We start from the raw sequence: 20,217 nt of genomic DNA on the forward strand, positions 1-20,217 counted from the left end.
AGCCAAGGGTTTTCTACAGGAATTATTTAACCGTCCTAGAGTCCTATTAAACAAAATTAGTTACGGTTCAGTTTCTGATATGTTTATATGACTCCTTGTTCCCACACATCATCCCATTCCTAAATAACATGTATTGTAGAGAGGACCCAGTGAACAGTAGACATGTGTTTGTGTGGTGTTTTGTGTGTTTTTCATGGGGTGGATTTGTCATTCCACAGTTTACCATTCTCCAGCATCATGTAAACATTGTCTCCATGGCGTCAACAGAACATTATGTGCCGACAGAGCTAACTGGGCTCATTTTCACACGGCTTATATCAAAGGGCTAAACTCCTATCTAGGGAGATCTATTAAATATTTATAGTAAAAAGCATACATAATTAAAACATAATAGTGAAGTTTTAGGCTGTTTTTGTTTTCGTTTTGAGTAATAGGCTAGGACTAGTTTTTCCATGTAGTATTACAATCCATTCTGATTTATCTTGTTTTTAAGGTGAAGGAGTAACAGTCCCTTGGGCCTTAGTCAACCTCAGTATTTGGACAAACATGCATGCCGTTGATTCCATAGTAGCTTCATGGTTTCCCCTGAAAAATACATCATATCGCCAGATTGTACCGAGCAGTTTGAAGTGCCTTATATACAACCACATCAGAATAAAACATTGCTCTCAAATGTTAATAATAGTCATATTTTTATTGAAGTATTGAAAACTGCTGGTGGTTGTGTGATAGCAGTTATGAAAAGCACAATGTATTTAAAATGTTATCAGTATAAACTTCAGTGGTGAAAATTCAGAGATCTTTTATGGATGCAACATGTTACATTGTTCGCCGTGCTGAGATGCAGTCTCTTCTCTCACCTCACGTATCGCCCTGGCAACCACTGGGATGTTATGTGTCTGAACAATCCCACATCAGTGTCAATTACCTGACTCAAACAACAGCTCTTTACAAAAACAAAGATTTAAAAATTCCACTCATTAGAAATAAAACTCTTTACTAATATACCTCTTTTTTGTATTCCTGATCACAAATTTTAAGGCTACAACCCTGAAGGCAGGTAAATGGATAACATGCTTGAACATGTGCATGAGTACATGTGTGTGTGGGAAAGAGAATTTGTGTGTTTGTGTCCAAAATACTGTACTCTATGTACAGATGAATGAGTATGGCAGTTATACGTGATTCTTTATTAGACTTTTCTTTTTTTTTACATTATGATAACATTTGGTAACAATTTACATTAGGTGTAACTACATGTAACAACTGCATTTATTACTACTTAGCTACATGGTTTTGTAATGAACACACAATGTAAAGTGTTACCAAAAATCTTTGCATGAAGCTATCAGAAAGCATCTCTGATTGAGAACTCATTTCACAAGGCACAAGTTGTAGAAATATAGATGTTTTCATTGGTCTTTCCATGAGTGTCTCAAAAGCAAATGGCTTCCAAAGACTCAGAGACAAAACATTCAGTGAAAAGTCAACATATAAAATAGGCATTCATTTAGCCAACACACATATTACAGATATTTATTTTGGTTCACATTTTATAAATATATATGTATTGAATGGATGTACAAATGTAATATTATAAATTCAGAAATGTTGAAAATGTGCAAATATTTGTAAGAGGAGTTACAGATCTAACCAGCACATAAGTATCTAGAACTGAAAAAGAGAAGATGAAAGTATACTGACGAAAGAAAGAAAGAAAGTTTAAAATCCAAAGTTGGAAGAAAAAAATTACTTTGATGTACGTGAAAAAAAAATGTATCATAACGTTTCTTGAGGCATGGTTTCCGAAGGAGTGGACAACTGCCTTGTAAAACATTCAGTTACACAAAACCTTTTTAGATCTTTCAGTTATACAGTAGAATGATCGGATTCTATCCCATGTATGGGGACTGTAAGTGGATAAGAAACTAGAGGATATTTTGTTGTGGATATATGACCAAACTACATCCATGATTGAAAGACTATGAAAAATTCAAACTGTTCTCATCAGAAATATTTTGCATCCATTTAGGGTCAACTTTTAAATTAGAGATGAAGGACGGGGGAAATGTACCGTGAGGAGTACCTTGACGACCAGCTGCTACAGCACACATCCATGTTGGAAACTTCACAAGTCATATATTGGAGGAAGTGTTTTATGGAACAAACAAAGCCTGTCAGGAGGGAATACATTTGAACTTGTTTTGAATTTTAATGTGAAAGCCTCTTTAAATGGACCTGTCGCAGAAAAAACAAAACAAGCAAACCCTCCCTTAATAGCTGTACACACTGTACAGGGTGTTCATTTTCAGTTGCATAAGTATGTAGATGCTTATTGTGTACTCATTCACTGTGGCTTGTGGCTCCTCATACAATAAGTAAATTGTCTGGTAAAGGCAAATTGTTTGCATTGTATATATCTATGGTATACATATGTATTTTGAATGCAGTACAGTTGAAATGTACATACATGTTTAATAGCTTATCTGAATGTTCCCTTCGCTTCCCTACCTTCTCCCTCTTCCTATATGATGCTAGCCACTCCCTCTAATGTACAGTAATAATGGTATTGATTTCCATTTTTAAACATTATTGATTGACTATTTGTGAAGGACAATGAATCTGAGTGTTACTGTAATGTCACTGGCCACCTATGACTCTGTAAATTTACATTCAGTGGATATATTGTGCCAAAACATTTTGAAACCGAATTCAAATAAAATGTTCAGAAATGTGTTTGATTTTTTGTATGACTATTTAACACAGTAAAAATATGTTTTGATAGTTTGAGCATATAGCATACAACATGAAAACCAATCAGGTTTACACATCTACATTTTTATTGGTTTAAAATGTAATACCAAATGAGGGGTACAGTTGAGGGAGGAGTTAACATCAACTACACACACTAAAATGTTTGGAAATCTTTATAGATGTCAGGGGACACTATTACATGAGACAAACCAAGCAGCAATAACAAGACTTGGCACATATACAGAGTCACTTTAAGCAGTTACAAGACAATAGTATACATCTTACTCTGTATTTATCTGAGATATATCAGTTGTAATAGTTTTGACCTTAAAAAGTGTCTACAACAATCGTCTGTTGACAAACCGGTCATGTATAATGTAGAATAAACAATATTTATTACAACATAACATTTGATTTATTAATCATTTGTTTAATATTCTTGTTGACTGACTGAAGTGGGAGCTATCTAATTGAAGATATCAACAAGATCATTTGATTAAAATGAGTTTTTCAACGTGCTGAAGCAATAAATCAATACATGACATCACTTTTTCAAAGTGAATAGAATTGTGTTTTTCACCTCAACTAACACAAACAAGAGACTTACGTGTTAAAAAATCACAAAATGACCCTAAAAATTTTATTAGGTAAGCCTTTTATTAAGAAACTCTTTGTCCATTTGAGTAATGCATACACCCAAGCATTAGGTAACTACAGTTTACAAAGTTTATCAAACACTAGGAAAAAAATATTTTTTTGTTTGTTTTTGTCACTACAATCCATAACTCCATTACACTACAATCCATGCTTCTAGTCTTAACCTGCAGGACATACAAGAGGAACCATGTGATGTGGAACCATATGGACAGTAAACTCCTCCTCGCCCACTTCCTGGTGTGATGCACCTCAGTGCTAGTCCATTGGTGTACGCTCTCTCTTCTTTCCCTCTCTCTTGGGCTTCTTGGAATCTGCAGTAAGAACAGATGTACATGCAGTTAGAATTTATTCAAATAATTGTTACTCCGTCAGCACCCACAAAGTCCTAGGCCTTCATCTGTGAAAAGTGAATTAATTATTTTTCCAAGGGAATTTCGGGGTATAATCTACTTTGCTGTCACCCAGGACAAGGTAACGTTTTGTGATATTGCAGTCACTGATGAGTAGCACCATGTTCAATTTAAGCCGGTGTTCCTCTCACACACTCTTGGTTTTGGGTCAATCCTACTGCTGCAGCTGGCCAGAGAGTGAAGCCTCGGTGGGCATGTGAGTACAGTATGAAAAATGCTTTATCATTGTCCCACAAGAGCAGATTTGGAACCTGGCAGGAATGACAAGAACCGCTGTCCATGCCACCCTCTCTGTCGCTCTGCTTCAGTGAATAGGAAGAACATAACCACTTTCCGTGTTTATCCCCCTGTCTGTCTCCCTGCCTGTCACTCTGCCTGCTTGGCTTCCTGCCTGCCTGCCTGTGTGTCTGTCTGTCTCTGTCTGTCTGTCTGTCTGTCTGTCTGTCTGTCTGCCTGCCTATACAGTGCTTCCCTTTTTCTATCTGTTTTAAAGTTTGTGTGTACATCTCTCAGATTCTACATACAGTATCTATTCAGTTTATATTTCATTCTCAGAACCTGAGTTAGAAATCAAAATGTGTGATTTGTATTCCAGAAAAATAAAAATAAAGATGTAATTCCTTTCATACACTGTTGGTGTCTTGTTTTATACAGGACACCATGGGGTCTGTGGGCGATGAAAGACTGTAGATATCAACAGGCTAATCAACACGTTTGTGTTGTCTGTGTACCTGATTTAAAGCAAGTTTAAACTTGCCACTGAAATGAGATCGTCCCATATCGGTTGGTTGATAAAAGCCCTTCAGCTCAGTCAATCTAATGTGAGAGAAAGTCATCTTGACATGAAAATAATTCCTTGGTGCTGAGCAATTGGCATAAAACACAGTATCCATTATGAGTTGCTTAGAGGAACTGGCTAAAAAGCATCTATCAGACAATCATTATGATATTCTCATAAACCATTATCTAACATCTGGTACAATACTTCAACAAGCCTATTAGAAATCAGTGATTAACAATAATAAACAATTTACCACAACAATAATTAACACTCGAATTAGGGTTAGGTATTAGGCTACGTGTGTCACAGGGATAAGGTATTAGGCCTAGAGCAGCATCAATGTCCAAGTCCCACTACCCCTCCACTCCAAACAATTGCTGACATAGCAAGAGCTATCACTGAAGCGTTTCGTTTTTCCCCGAATCATGTTGGTCGAATCCCTCCAGATCCCTGTGAGGGGGTCTCCAGCCGGCTGGAGTGAAAGAGAGGGGAGGGACTCAGAGGTTTCTACAGGTACGATTCATTGCCGCCACTCTTTGTTCTTGGTCCTTCTCAGTTTCATGCGACGGGGCACGTTTCACCCATGCGAGACCAGCGAGCCCTGACACCCTTGACTGCCTCATCGCGTCTCTGGCTGCCTCTCTGTATTGTCTTCAGCAGAATCTGGCACTGACAGATGTTTTCTCGCACTCTCGGCTACAGTAGTCAGGGGAAACCTATCTCCTCCACCCGAGGTAGCTGTTTAGAATTGCAAATAAGGCCTGAGGCTTGAGGCCCCGTGCCGGAGGTGAGATAGCCTTCTCAGGACAGGTTGCTCCTTTTTCTTTTTTTCACAAGCTCTCTGATCGTCTTACTGTGACTCTGTGTCTGCTATCCCACCGACAGACACACTCACATGTACACACACACACAGACTCACACACACTTGCAAACACACCGCAACACTATCAGAATCTTTTTTTTCCAGAATTACCCCCTTGCTTCCAAGGCTTATCTCAGAACTGGCAGACATGGAGAATCACACATCTTTTTGATAACGGTACTCTCTTTCCAACTGTCTCTCTTCATCCCAGTCCTGTCATCCCTGCTGAGCCTCTCACCCTGCACTGATCTGCCTCCAGGGCAGCAACCCCTGACTTTGGCGGCATTCATTAGAAGGGAGATTCACACAGGTACAGTGTGGTGACAGCCAGGATTGTGTGTTGTCTATGGTGTATGGCTATGGTGTATGGCGTATGAACACAAACTCTTATCTCCGTCTTTCTCTCTTTCTCTCTCTCTCTCTCTCTCTCTCTCTCTCTCTCTCTCTCTCTCTCTCTCTCTCTCTCTCTCTCTCTCTCTCTTTATTTCAATCTCTGTCTCTGTGTCTCTTTTAAACATACACACACAAACACACGTATATATAGATAAACACACAAACACTAAACACAACAGTACTGACATGCTGTACAGATTTTTTGTATCCATGTCATGAATATACAACACATCGTACTGTATCAATTCAAGTGCTGGAATGCAAATGTGTACATTCATTCAAATGACATTTTATTTTTAATTTCTCCCTGTATGTGCCATCCTAATAGGCTTTTTGAGGCTTATACTGCATGCTGGGATTTGTCTGCTCATAAGACAGCTATTACCAAGCCACAGTTAGCTCTGTCAATCTAGCACACTCTTCACACATAGAAGAAGATTTGGCTTACAGCTCTCACCCTCATGACTGACTCACTCAAACTTAGTCACAATGCGAGGGAAAACAGGAACTGAACCCAGAAATTCCAATCATATGGACAGGAGATTTTGAGTGTGTATCCAACCCTGTGACTTCAGTGTACGATTGAAAGTCAATATTAGCAGACCAATGAGCGTTCAGAGATGTCTTTTTCTCATTTTCTTTACAGTGCCAAACCCAGACCAATATTAGTTTCATAAACTCTAGATCCCTCTTTATAGACATATCTTACTTTAAATGGTCACCGAGAGTGGAGAGAATGTACCCAATAAAAAGAGAAGCCGTGGTCTGTTAAGGGTTTTAACAAGCATGATAACAGCTTGGTAACTGCAGGGATTTGTCTGGTGGCTGATCTGACGGAAGACACAGGAAGTCTAGGGAGCTGTTCAGCGCACTTTACCAACACCCTGTCATCATACATTAGTGATGGAGACTAGAGTGAAATATTCAGACTGTTCTCCCTTTGAAATCATGTAAGGTTTGGACATGGAGAAGCATGAATCTTCAAACAAACCCAGCTGGCTGATTCTCTTATTTTATTTTCTATTTTTGAGGGTTTTTACAAATGGTGTATGTAGATGGGATTTACGAGGAAGGATATTGATCTGAACAGAATGAGACTGTGCAGATCGTTTGGGAGACCTGGGAAAGCAACTGATGAACTTATCTGAATATTTCAGTGTAACTCTGATGCATCATCCAATACAATACCTCTGTTAAGATTGCACGCTTGTCTTTCAAAGCACATAATGAATTAAGAACATGGCTCTGTTTGGTTCAATCTACTGTAGTAATGAGGTCATACTGTAAGCAACACCACACCATATCCAAGTATCTGTTTTCCATAGGTCAATGTTGGATCAATAGACTCATTTGGACGTGAATAGGTTTGTCTTTTTACGGAGGCATTGCGAACAAAGCAAAAACAATTATCTTACCTTCGATGTTCTGATTTTCTTATTTAGCCAGCCAAATAATGCAACATGATGGTGGAAATTGGGTTGCCCCTGTATACATTGTTTACCTTGTAAAAGCTATTTAGCTTCTTCATGTAATGCAAGGATTAATAGAGAGGGTATTCGTTTTGGACTGGAGAGAAAATGGATTAAATATGAATATGTGACAAGTCTGGCACTATCTCTGATTAAATCCTTTAGAGGATTTGGGTCTTCAGCAAGATGTAATCAGTGGGAGCTGCGGAAGAAGGAGAGCATATCCTGGACTTCAAACACACTCTCTTTCCCTCCTATCATCATTACCAAGGTTACTGCGCCACGAGGACACACTCAAAGCTAGACGAGGCATTTATATATATATATATGGAAATGTAAATATGGAAAATTACAATGTACCCAAAGTTCTCTCTTTCTCGTCCCTGTTGAGAGGTTCTCATACAGATGATAATCTACCCCAGGGATGTACACATTTTCACGCTTCAATATTTGGTGCATAATAAACCTCTTGATAGTCTCCTGAAGAGAAAGATGGGAATAGCAGAGCGACAGAGTGAGGGAGAGGGCACTGGCCGAGAGCTGTGCAAGCTTGCCGACTGTACCTTGTAGCTTGGTCTTGGGGATCTTGCCACAGGGCTTAGTGGCGCTGACTGTGGTGGGGCAGGTGGCATCCATAAGGGCACGTTTCAGCACGCCTGTCCGGTTCTTCTTGCCGGTCGCCAGGTCACACTCTCCCCAGGCCTGGAAGTCATACTTGCATTCTCCTTGAGAGAGAGAGAGAGAGAGAGAGAGAGAGAGAGAGAGAGAGAGAGAGAGAGAGAGAGAGAGAGAGAGAGAGAGAGAGAGAGAGAGAGAGAGAGAGAGAGAGCACAACAGCAGAACATTGTCACTTTTTTGTTATGAGATGTTATGACTTATGAGATGTTAACAGTTTTGTATACTTTTCTTTCTTACAAATACATCAGAAACTTTTTATCCTTTTACAGATAAAGCAGCCTCTTTGTCCTAAAGGGGATGGTATCTGAAGTGTGGCTGTGCTATGCGATGTAGTGAGATACTTTGTGGAATGAGGAAAGTGTAATACAAAGGTTACAGCAGGATTCCATGTGTTCTGCATCACTCTGTGCAGGAGAAGGTAATGACATATCTGTTCATGTGTAATGTACTGTGTGTGTGTGTGTGCGCGCCTGTGAGTCTGTGTGCATGTCTCGTCTCCCGTCTGGCCTTCCTTCAGCCCAGCCGTCCGTTCCCCTGCGGGTAGTGACACTCGTTTACCCATCCTTCACTTCCCTCCCCGATAAAAGCACAGGCCCCTGTCACCTGGCTCTGAGATCCCTGGGTCCTCATCAGAGAGGGGGAGTGGGATGAGGGAGAGGGGGAGAGGACAGGAGGGATGGGGGAGAGGGTGGTGACAGGGTGCATTGTTGGAGGATTCCTCCAGGGACCTCCTAAACAGCGCAGGGTGAAAGCGGGAGCTTGTGTACCTATCATTTGGCTGTGAGCACGCTTCCACCCAGGTCCCCCTGGGGGAACAGAGCGGTGCCCACGCTCTGTTTGCGGATGACACTCAGACATACGCGCTCTGGGGAGCGCGCACACAGTCTGGGGAGCGCACACACACAGACACACAAACACACACACAAGTCTGTAAACACAAATACAGTCACACACACACGCGTGCACACTAATCTTCTCACATTTTTCTCCCATACACAAGGCATGAGTGCTGTCCCCATGGGAGACACAAAGAGAAGACCTTCCCAATAGAGACATTTCAGACAGAATCCAGTTTCTTGATGTTTTCAGCTCCATGTGAAACACATTGGCATCACAGTTCATGTTTGAGAGAAATACTTTATGCTCCCGTGTTCGGACAATCGAGCCCGCCTCACCTCCAAACTGTTTCTTCCAGTTGCAGGGGATCTTGCATCGCTGAGTTTTGATGGTCTGCTTGCAGTCGGTGCCGGTCCTTGTGCCCTCCCTGGTGCCAGGTCCGCAGTCCCCCTCGTTGGCAACACACACACTCCATTGCCAGTCACCGCAGTCGGACTTACGCTCCTTCTTTCCTGTTGGATCACACACACGAATAATTTGAGTTCCACACACACGTACACACGCACATCACCCTCACACTGAAGTCACCTCCACAATTATTTAGGACGCAATTAATAAAGATGAAATAATATGAAGCCAATTCCACTGTGAAAGGTCAAATGATTTCAATCTGATCCACACTGAGATATGCATCTGTCATTAAAAGTCTACAAGCCCCTCTCTACTTTCGGTGGATGCGTGCAGAAATCTGACCCGATATCAAGATTTACATCTAATTAACATTCCCCTCTCGTAGCAGCATTTCTAGATGAGACAGGTGTCTGGCTCCGGGGGTCTGCTTTGCTGGTGTCTGCTGTCAATGCGCCAGAATCTCACCTTGCTTCTCGGCTTTGCCACCCTCAGCAGCTGACACAGTGAGGATCAGGAGGGCCGCAACCACGGCAACGCATGCCCACTGCTTCTGCACATGCATCCTGGGAGGAGGGAAAACGTCATGAGAGACGAGCGTCAAAAACAGACCATGTCTAAGGCGTTCTGTGGAAGACATTGGGTTTTCCTGTGTGCTTACATTCGCATGTTCTCATGTTAGCTTGCTATTAATAAGAGTAGATTGTGTCTATGTGTCAGACTGTTGTAAAGTTATTACTGCCTGACTGTCACTATCTAGTATGTTTACATTCTTGTGCCCTATAAAAGATGGTCCTCCGGCTTTCAGAGTGGAGAGAGACATGATTGTGACTTAAGCCTGGTGTTGTGTTGTCATTTATTGTCAGAGTTCTGGTTTTCTCTCCCAATCTGCAGATTGAAAAATCCAGAACTCAACTGAACTTAGTCACTCCGTTTATGAAGAGGCAGACAAAACACTTTCTTCATCAGTTCCATCACTTCAATGCTGGGCAGTGCATACACTGAATCGTGGGTTAGAGTGATACATCCAATCAAGGTTCTTTCTTCTGTTTTCAAGTTGCTTAGGATAAAAGCGTCTACGAAAAGAAGAAATGTTGTGAGGAATGTGTTACTCAGAAAAGGTCTGACCGTCACCGTATTACTACTAAAGAGATGGAGGCTGGACGAGGGAGAGTTTAAGTGCTGTCGACCCAGTGTCGAATCCAGTGAGCTGGAATTCATCCATTCATCCATTCATCCATTCATCCAACACAGGAAGTGCATAATGTCCTGCCGTCACCGTGCCTTCACACATGTACCATGTGAGAGACCTCCTCGGTTTCAATCCCAGTACACCGATAAGAGAGAAACACAGTGGGATCTAATTAGAGGGACCACAGTGCTGTGGAACTCTGGGAAACGGCATTAGCCTGACTCCTCCGTCTACCCCTCTGTCTAGTGTCTTGTCTTGACTGGCGAGATAAACCCTACCAAACACACACTCAGAGGGGAGCAAGGCAGCCTGAGGTTCAAGCAATTAGGAATCATCTTCAAGCCAAAACGCTCCACTGTGCTCAAATTACGGAGATAGGTATAGCCTGGTGGGGAAATTGTTTCTGGTCATAAATGTTAATGAATCCCCCCTCCCTTCCCCACTGTGTGTGGTCATACAGTATGGTTGTCAAATGTCTTCACTCTGAGACTTCACAGAAGTTCATGCACCCTCCACCCATTTGTAATGCAAGGTGGCTGCTGAGTGGTTGATGAGTTTTATATGGGCAATTAAACTTCTCTTTAGTTTAGTATTAGGCCGTGTTCATAGTACATTCGCTCTGCAATTTATTTTGTCTCCGTGTTCGTTAGCTGATAAGTTGAGTTTTGGTGACAGTACCTTCGCCCAAGTCCATCATATTTGAGCTCTCAGAAGAAGATTCCTCAGTGAGCCTGATTGCATGAATGTTGAGTTTATCCATTCAAAAACAAGTCTAAAGCCTTTTCATAGTAGTTTGGTGTCTCAGTAAGAGATTATGAAGAATTGATCTCTTCTAATGTACATCTTTGAATGCACATCTTCAAACATCTTTGAATACTTAAGTATTATTTCCCAGAAGCAGTCTGCGAGTGAACCAAAGCCATGAAAGAGTACTTGTTACTCAGAAGTTAAATTGTGAATCTTGCCACGTCATAAGAAATCAATTTTATAATACATATTCTTCTGGTAGCTCAAAGGATGGGTAAGCTTTCCCTAAATAATGTATTACCAGCTGACTGCAGGGTGCACAGAGAAGGACTGAGGAGTTTTTTTGGAGATAGGCTGGTGGGAGACAGGTAGGTCCAGCAGAGCAGTACTGGAGCAGGTTACATGGAGGAGCCAAGGGCCTATTGAGGTCAAACTCAGGTCAGGGCCGCCCTCCACACAAAGGTTTCATCTATTCTTCAGTAGGTACTGTGCATCAAATACTTGCACCAAATCCCAAATTCCCCTTCCTGTGTTTTAAGAGCATGGAAACACTTTCTATTATGGATGACAGACTGAATCAGAGGCTTTGGCTTTTACACAGCACAATGCTACACCCCCTCTCTAATAGACAGCCAGTGGGTATTGCACCAGTGCTAAGACATTTCCCACAAAGAAGCACCCATTCTTTCATTTCTTCCACCTGCACAGCTCACAGCTAAACTTAGGAAGAGCTGATAACCTTATGAGAGTTTGTAAGAGAGATCTACAACATCCTACAAACCATCAAACCAAACATCCCTTTCCAGATTCCTGCCCCTGGTGAACTTTGACCTACGACCTAGTGGAAGCGCTGCTCAGGGACTGCAACTCCAGTGGACTGTTAGCTGTGTAGATTATTGCTAATGGTGGGAGTTCTGTCGTGTCTCAGAAGGAGGCAGTCAGGCAAGTGACTGACACGACAGTGAGGGATGTGATGGCTGTTTGATATTGCTGTGTAAGAGTCATGCGCATAATTCTATATGTTTCCATATGGGTCTGACTGGTCTCGGTAGCGGAGCTCAGTGTGAGCTGGTGGGAGGTGTGGGGGGCGACCCCAACCCATCCAGAAGGTTCCATGAGCAGAGACAGATGAACGAGACCGTCGGAGGTTTGCCACCCATCTGTTATGGTGGGTGTACTGCTCACACACTGCTGTGTCATTGCTTCATCGGCTGGCTAGGATTAGCTCCTTCAAACGGGCCATTCGGTTATTGATCAGGCCCGGCAGTGGGTTGCTGGAGGAGAGGGAGGGGGAAGGAAGAGATTCAATACTGGACTTGGAATCAATGGAGCCCCAGCTCGCCCCAACACCTTCCTCTGTCTGTATAACTATATAACCACTCTCAGGTCCAGACTTCCATCTCACAAACACTGTCTGCACCTGCTCTCTGTCCCGTCGAAAATGTCCAAATGCTGAACAATAAAGAAAAATCTATTCTCGCTATCCTATCCCTTAGCGTATTTTCCTTCAATGGAGGAAGGCAATGAAATGGGGGAACAAAAGAAGGAGCAGTTAAATGACTTTATTTGAGTGGAGAATTCACTCTGGGTTATTAGCCATCTCAGCTGAATGAAGACGACCCAATGAAAATCAAGCTGAGAAGAAAATTATATTGGTGCTTAATACTTTTTAATTACTTTTTGATTGTAATAACGGGATCGGCAATAATGATCCTTTTTTTGGTATTGTAGAGAAAACTTTTAGAATGCAGATTCCATATGCACTACATGCTTTTAGTGTACGCTGGCCATGCATTAATAAAACAAGATTTAACAAAATCATTTCATCTTTAAGGTTTCAAAAAAGCCAATCCCTATTTCCCAGAACCAAAGATAACTGAATTATCCATGGTTGTGAAGGGAGATAACTGTAGGCTTTGTGGGAATTATTTAAAGGGTTTTAGCCCATACATTCTGTGTGTTTTCCTCAATCTGACTCTCTCACTGGCTTGTAGAGGAGAGATGTAAACAGATGATAATTTGTGATAAACTGCAGGCTGGAGGATAAACTGCCCCTCCTCTCTTTCTCTTTCTATATCATGTTAGGTTACAGCCAATATTGGACGAAGGTAAATGAGTTATTCAAGGGGAACATAAGAGAGAAAGAGGGTTTATCTACAGTTTCTACAACAACAATCCATATTTGTATAAATTGTTCCCAGTGGATTTACAAGGTCTTGTTGTCTGTGGGGATTGCATCGACTAACAACTAGAGTATTTTGAGTAAAATAAATGCATTTGACTTGTTCTTGAAGAAAATATAAGGCTGAACGCTCTGAGTTTAGAAGTCCTCTGTGTTTGAGTGGAAATGCCTTACCTATACAGTGGACTGAAATGTATAATAACGTTTCTCAGTCTGTGTTTTGTGAGTTTTTATGAGCTTTCGAGAGAACAATACAAAGAAATAGAAAATCTATCTACAGAGACCGGGGTGAACCCCCACTCGTCCCTGAAAAGAAATTACATTTAAAGAAGTCTGAAACAATAAGCAATAAAAAAAAACGTCAGAAACCCAGCCGATGCAGTAACGCAGCTTCACCAGCAAAACGTCACGAGCAAGAAAACCAAACCAAAAGTCCTAAAAAGCCAACACAAAGCCACAGATCCATCAACCCGGTGAAAACGCAGATTTCTCACAGCCGAGGAGGGAGCACATCCTAAACGAGCCCTGTCGCCGTTCCTCTTGTGTTTAGCTGTGGGGTGAGGTGGGGTGAGGTGGATCAAACGGCAGGTATTTGTTGACCTGAGGTTTGTAAAGGTCATGCGGTGGGGGAGGCTCTGTGTGCAGAGGGTCTGCTATCTCTCCTAGCAGCCCAAATAAGACCCCCAGAGATCTCTCCCTGCCAACAATAACAGTGCGTGTGTGTATTGTGTGTGTCTGCTGTGTGTGCGTGTGTGCGTGGGGGGGTCTGGATGTGTATGAGTGAGTGCGTTGCTCGTGAGGGTCTTGTGTGTGTGTGCGTGTTTAGAGAGGGGCTTCTGGGAAAGGAGGAATGAGCAAATAGCAAATACAGAATAGAGCTTTACGTCAATAGCCAAGTGAAGGCAATCATAAAACCACAATCACAATGATGACAAACACAGCTTCATTTTTCTGTCTCCTACTCTCCCTCCCCCCTCCCTCTCCCGCTGTCTCTTTCTCTCCCTCTTTATCTCCCTCTCCGTCTCCTCCTCTCTACCCCCTCTCTCTCCCTCCTCTCTCCCTTTTCCGTCCCCTCTCTATCTCCTTCTCCCTTTAACTGTCTCCTTCTGCCACTCCCACTCCATATCACTCTCTCCCTCTCAATTTCCATCTCCCTCTCTCCTTCTCTCTCTACCTCTCTGAGTGATGCTAAAATATTTTTTGACAGGCCCAGCTTCCAGTCCAGTACTCCCCAGTACAGATCTGTACAGCATCACACCAACAGGAAGGCATTTAGATGGTATCTCAATACATTCTTATCAACAGTCTGGTAAAATCATGTTACACTTTTCTTCTTGACACCTTTTCTTGCTAGAACAAAATAGTTACGTTGTATTTTGACTCATTTAATTAGGGTGACAGCATGTCAATTTTCATGGTGGCTTTTTGCTTGAAGCTTGACTGACCAATTATATATAGTACAGCATTGAACATGAATATTCATTTTCTACAGGGATTTCAGCCTGCCTTTAACGTGGCCAATATCGAGCGTCTTTTCACAAGGGGATTCTACTGGCCCTTATTTTATAATCTCAATTTATCACAGGGAGTTGAGTGTGAGTCATGGTTGAATTACCTGTGTGGGGAGCCTGTGGCTGCTGGAGATGCCTTATCTAGCTTGCTCTCCTTCTCTCTGTCTCTCTCCTTTATATCCTTTCTGTTGGGATTGCTCAAAATGGCGGCTTTTCTTTCACTCCCAGACCAGAGGCCTGTCCTTTAACCCCCTCCTCTCCTCTGACCTCCACCTCCCTACCCCCGGTCACCACCCACAGCCCGCAACCGACCCCTTCTCCTTACATGTCAAACCGCGAAGGGAAATGAGTTTGCCTCCAGTCTCACCCCACAAACGTCGCTGTTCCACATCCCCCACATCCCCCGCCCCCCCTCCTCCCTCATCTCTCCTTCCTCTCTGCCTCCTTTCACCCCTGCCCCTCCCTCTCTCTCCCATTATTCTTCTCTCACTCCTTTATCTGCCCACTCTCAAAAGCCTCCAATTTGAACAAGATGGTCTCTTTCTCTCTCTCTCTCTCTCTCTCTCTCTCTCTCTCTCTCTCTCTCTCTCTCTCTCTCTCTCTAAGAAGCTCTTGAAAGCACCTTGAAACACTTGTTCATCAAAGTGTGTCAGAGGAGGAGAAAGCCTTTGGATGCGGTGCAGCTTTGTCCGTCTTTTGATTAAGGCATCTCCTTTTTGGTTTTTTTGCCACACTTTTTTTTTCGTCACGTGTTCTCTCCATCACTCGTTCCAGCTCTTGTTAAATGTGTATGACTGCATAATAGCCTGTGCTTCCATATGCCTGCATGTTTCAGATGTTCTGGCTCTGTTTATTCAGTTTGGTTTGTGTGGATCAGAACAGGGTGTCCTTGATGCCGTGAGTCAAGGTAAACAGCCTGGCTCCCATTTGCCAGTGTGGCACAGCCCCTCAGGACGAGCGAGGACGTCACTGCTTGAGCACACACATTGAATCACTGTCAGTGTCAAGGAGAGAGGGAAGATAATGCTCCTATCCGATTATTACATTATCATAGATCTCACATGTGATCGGGTCAAGGTTAGGGCTTCACACCCCAGTTGAGTAAATGATCGACGGAATGTTTAAGCTGTTGACATACCTTTTCCCTGTTCAACTTTCCGTTAGCCATAATCAAAGTGCCCCTCAAGGGAACAGGCAGCCTTTCTCCACCCAAATCACCCCAAAACGATCAGAAAACGGTCTCGGCCCGACTATTACAACAGTATCATCCTTTTGATCTCTTTCCACCTTGTGGAGACGGAACACCTGACCTGTGGATTGTCATCCAATCACAGCGGTCAAGGCCAACTTAATAGCACTATCTCACCCCCGCACCCCCCTGGCACCCCCCGTGCTATAAATACAGTAAACTGGACAGGGAACAAAGCTTAGCGCCAGATTAGAGCAGGCACACACCAAAGCAAACAGTAGTAAATGATCTCGGTGGAGGAGTTTCACCTCATCGCAGCTCAGGAGAGGCAGCCGCTCAGGGTGTGTGAGGCCCATGTCGTGAACCTCCCATGCTTTTAGACTTTTTCAGCCCATTGAACGAACCCGTCTGAATGATGGCCTGGGTGGCTTATCGATCTGTTCTTTCTCTCAGACACGGTAGCGGGCTTTTTTTTACGAAGCAAAAGCAGCTTTCCCCAGATTGTTTTCAGCCCTAACCGAATCCCTAATCCATTTGCACAGACAATTACATCAATTACGGGTTTTAATCAGGGACCTGCCTGCTTTGGTACCAGAGAATCGTCACTGGTCATTTTCAGTGGTTCTCTGGAGGGCCTCGCCCATAACTTCTTAATTTGTGCCAGCTGTACCCACATGGTACCCAGGTGTGGGGAGGAAAATAATTAGACCTCAGCCCCCACACACACATATGCACACCTTGATTCTGCTTCTAAACAAGTTGTTTGATTAATAGTTCTGTCTTGCACCTTTCCAGGTTGCATATCCACAGAGATATAGTAGGTTTGTCTTGGGCAGGCGAGGGTGGGTGGTGGATGACTCAATAATAACAGACACCTACGAAAATAGTCGTCTGTAAATGGAGACAGGGGCCATGAAGACAGTACTGGTGGGATTTGAGATCCAGCCATCCCTGCCCGTGAAGACATCATCTCTGTTGTCTATCAGTGGGTACAATGGTAAGTGGGTGTACAAACTAATTGCTTCTGCCTCTCTTCCTATAATTAAAAGCTAATCTCCCCCTGCGCCAACTGTTAGGGCACCCACGAAGCACTACCTCCATTAAAAAACATACATGATTGTTTCCTCCCCAAATATTGCTGAAAGACAACAGGATGCAGTGCGATGCAGATTGGACATGGCTCTCTCAGCGCTCCAGTGCTCTCGTGTAGGAAAGGGCCTCTGGATTCTCCAACCGATTGCATTCATGAGGCGGATGCAGGGATAAGCTGGCTTGGTGATACAAGCATCCAATTGCTTTCTTTAATCCTTTGGCTGAGATTTGAGCTGCGTAGCTGTCAGCAGAGGACCCTCTGAAAGTAACCCCTTATTTCCCTCCCCTGATACACACACCCACGCACAACACACAGACATGTGTTGTCACTCACTCTCACTCTCTCTTTCTCTCTCTCTCTCTCTCTCTCTCTCTCTCTCTCTCTCTCTCTCTCTCTATACAATATATTTTATCTTACATGTAATTCAATGTAAAAAGTCTGGATCACCTCTTCAACTCCACACTGCCCTCTCCTGGGATGCCCTGAGTACTGCTATTGAAGGTTTTGAAAGCCATACAAGTTTGACACAAAACTATTTTAACTGTGATAACCGTAGGAAAAACACAGACGGATCTAAAATCACCTCAGATTTCAAGAGAAATAAGCTTTATTGAGAACAAGACCGTGAGAAAGAGAGAAAGAGAAAGAGAGAGAAAGGACAGAAAGAAAGACAGAGAAAGGGTGGAAGAAAGAGAAAAGAAAGAAACAATCTTTAAACAAATGCTTCTTCTCTGTCCATGCTACTCCAGACTCTAGGAGAGGATTGCTTCTTCTTCTTGAGGTCCTCTCAGAGACAGTGATGGTGCACTTGCACTCCTTCTCCCAACAAACCTGAAGCAGACATATATTTCAGCACAGTGTTTACTCCACTCCACAATGAGAGTGTCATTCAACTTTTTGAAGCGTGTTTCACAATTCCATTTTAGGACTACCAGTGTCTACCACTATCTGTTGCTGTGGGCTAGATGCACTGCTGTGCAGTTCTGTGTGTCTTTAGTTCTAACTGAGACAGTCATGCTTTCAGGTCTTTTGGATGTTAAGGGATGGGTAGTTATTGTATGGTGCAACCACGAGCGGATTGGATAACTCTGATTTGGGACAAGACAGGACTCTTTATCCAAATCCTTTACTTTTCTGGTATTGTCTTTACAGCCATTGGGTGTGAGGGTCATGTAACATGTTTGAATGAACGTTGCTTCTCTCCTCTTCTCCATTCATGTATTGTGCTGAGTAGCCCTGCCCTCTGACCTCTCCCTTTACCGGCCCCCGTCAGAGCATACAGAAGTCCTCATTAAAAGAAGGTGAAACAACATGATCCAAGGCTAATATTGAGTAGGAAAGGGCAGGAGACATAGTTGACACAACGCCTGGGTTTCTATAACAACTCTGAAGCTCTGAATGTCAAGCTAATATCAGGATTTAAAGATCTCCCACTAGTACAAGTGGACTTTTAATTTAATCCGACACCTATTTCCACTCAGTTTTCGAAAAACTGAGTTTTTGAAAAACTTCATCTGATTAATGAACTTTGAACAGTTCTTCCCCCTCCCCTGTGCCGAGGCTTGTGAGTGTGTGTGTGTGTGTTTCTGTGTGTGTGTGTGCATTTGTGTGTGCACACACATGTGTGTGTGGACAGAGTACATGTGTGTGTGTGTGCATATGTATGAATGTGCTTCCACACATGCGTGTTTGTGGAGGTTTGTGCATGCACTCATGCCTGCGTGTGTGTGTTTGTCTGTACCACGTGTGTGTGTGTGTGTGTGTGTGTGTGTGTGTGTGTGTGTGTGTGTGTGTGTGTGTGTGTGTGTGCGTGTGTGTGTGTGCCTGCCTAGCCAGGAAGAGCCCGACAGTGATGTGGGTTTTTAAGAGAGCAGTCACTGATGAGGAGGACATGTGCTGCACAGCCATGAGAGACCCAGCGCCTCGGGTCCTTCTGACGTCCGCTGCAAAACCTGATGGGAATCCAATACCCATCAACGCTGGCTCATTTATTCCACCAGGTTTTATTTTTCCACTAGTGCTGTGTTCTAACTGCGACAAGATGTGGATGGTATACTGTAGCCTCCATCTTGGTTCTGTTTCCTGACTTTCTGAGTCTGAAGAAGGGAGATTGCGGTCAATCTTGGTACAGATGTTTTACAGGAAAAAAGTCCACACTTTATTCATTAAACACACATTGCTTCTCAATTGAACGCTGACAGCACTACAGCACCTGGACTCCCCAGCATCCTATGCCAGGATCCTGTTTGTGGACTTCAGCTCTGCCTTCAACACCATCATCCCCGCCCTGCTTCAGGACAAGCTCTCCCAGCTGAACGTGCCTGATTCCACCTGCAGGTGGATCACAGACTTCCTTTCTGACAGGAAGCAGTGCGTTAAGCTGGGAACACAAGTCTCTGACTCCCTGTCCATCAGCACCGGATCACCTCAGGGCTGCGTCTTTTCTCCTCTGCTCTTCTCCCTGTACACCAACAGTTGCACCTCCAGTCATCCGTCCGTCAAACTCCTGAAGTTTGCGGACGACACCACCCTTATTGGGCTCATCTCTGGTGGAGACGAGTCTGATTATAGGTGGGAAGCGGCCAACCTGGTGACCTGGTGCAGCCAGAACAACTTAGAGCTCAATGCTCTTAAGACAGTGGAGATGGTTGTGGACTTCAGGAGGAACACAGCCCCACTCACCCCCATCACCCTGTGTGACTCCCCAGTCAACACTGTGGAGTCCTTCCGCTTCCTGGGCACTATCCTCTCCCAGGACCTCAAGTGGGAACTGAACATCAGCTCCCTCATCAAGAAAGCACAACAGAGGATGTACTTCCTTCGGCAGCTGAAGAAGTTCAACCTGCCAAAGACAATGATGGTGCACTTCTACTCAGCCATCATTGAGTCCATCCTCACCTCCTCCATCACCGTCTGGTACGCTGCTGCCACTACCAAGGACAAGAGCAGACTGCAGCGTATCATCCGCACTGCTGAGAAGGTGATTGGCTGCAATCTGCCTACCCTCGAGGACCTGCACACGTCGAGGACCCTGAGGCGAGCGAGGAAGATTGT

General features: G+C 43.5%; 1 protein-coding gene across 1 annotated transcript; it reads right to left on the reverse strand.

The window, feature by feature from the left end:
• Positions 1-3,339: 3,339 nt before the first annotated feature.
• On the reverse strand, positions 3,340-9,814 carry ptn (pleiotrophin). The gene is made up of 4 exons (XM_067254229.1): positions 9,718-9,814; positions 9,180-9,353; positions 7,890-8,051; positions 3,340-3,722 (listed from the first exon to the last, which is right to left on the reverse strand). Exons 1-4 carry the CDS (start codon positions 9,812-9,814, stop codon positions 3,667-3,669), a joined length of 489 nt encoding a protein of 162 aa, XP_067110330.1. The 3' UTR covers positions 3,340-3,666.
• Between the last annotated feature and the right edge of the window lie 10,403 nt (positions 9,815-20,217).

Source organism: Osmerus mordax, chromosome 17 (assembly GCF_038355195.1).
Source record: "Osmerus mordax isolate fOsmMor3 chromosome 17, fOsmMor3.pri, whole genome shotgun sequence".
Taxonomy (NCBI): domain Eukaryota; kingdom Metazoa; phylum Chordata; class Actinopteri; order Osmeriformes; family Osmeridae; genus Osmerus; species Osmerus mordax.

What these genes read in the sequence shown, in the direction of transcription:
- ptn (XM_067254229.1), bottom strand. Translation starts at nt 9,814, where the DNA reads ATGCATGTGCAGAAGCAGTGGGCATGCGTTGCCGTGGTTGCGGCCCTC. An exon ending in CTGGAAGAAACAGTTTGGAG is followed by an intron (nt 8,052 to 9,179) that starts GTGAGGCGGGCT and finishes CTCTCTCTCAAG; the next exon opens with GAGAATGCAAGTATGACTTC. An exon ending in CCCCAAGACCAAGCTACAAG is followed by an intron (nt 3,723 to 7,889) that starts GTACAGTCGGCA and finishes TTCTTACTGCAG; the next exon opens with ATTCCAAGAAGCCCAAGAGA.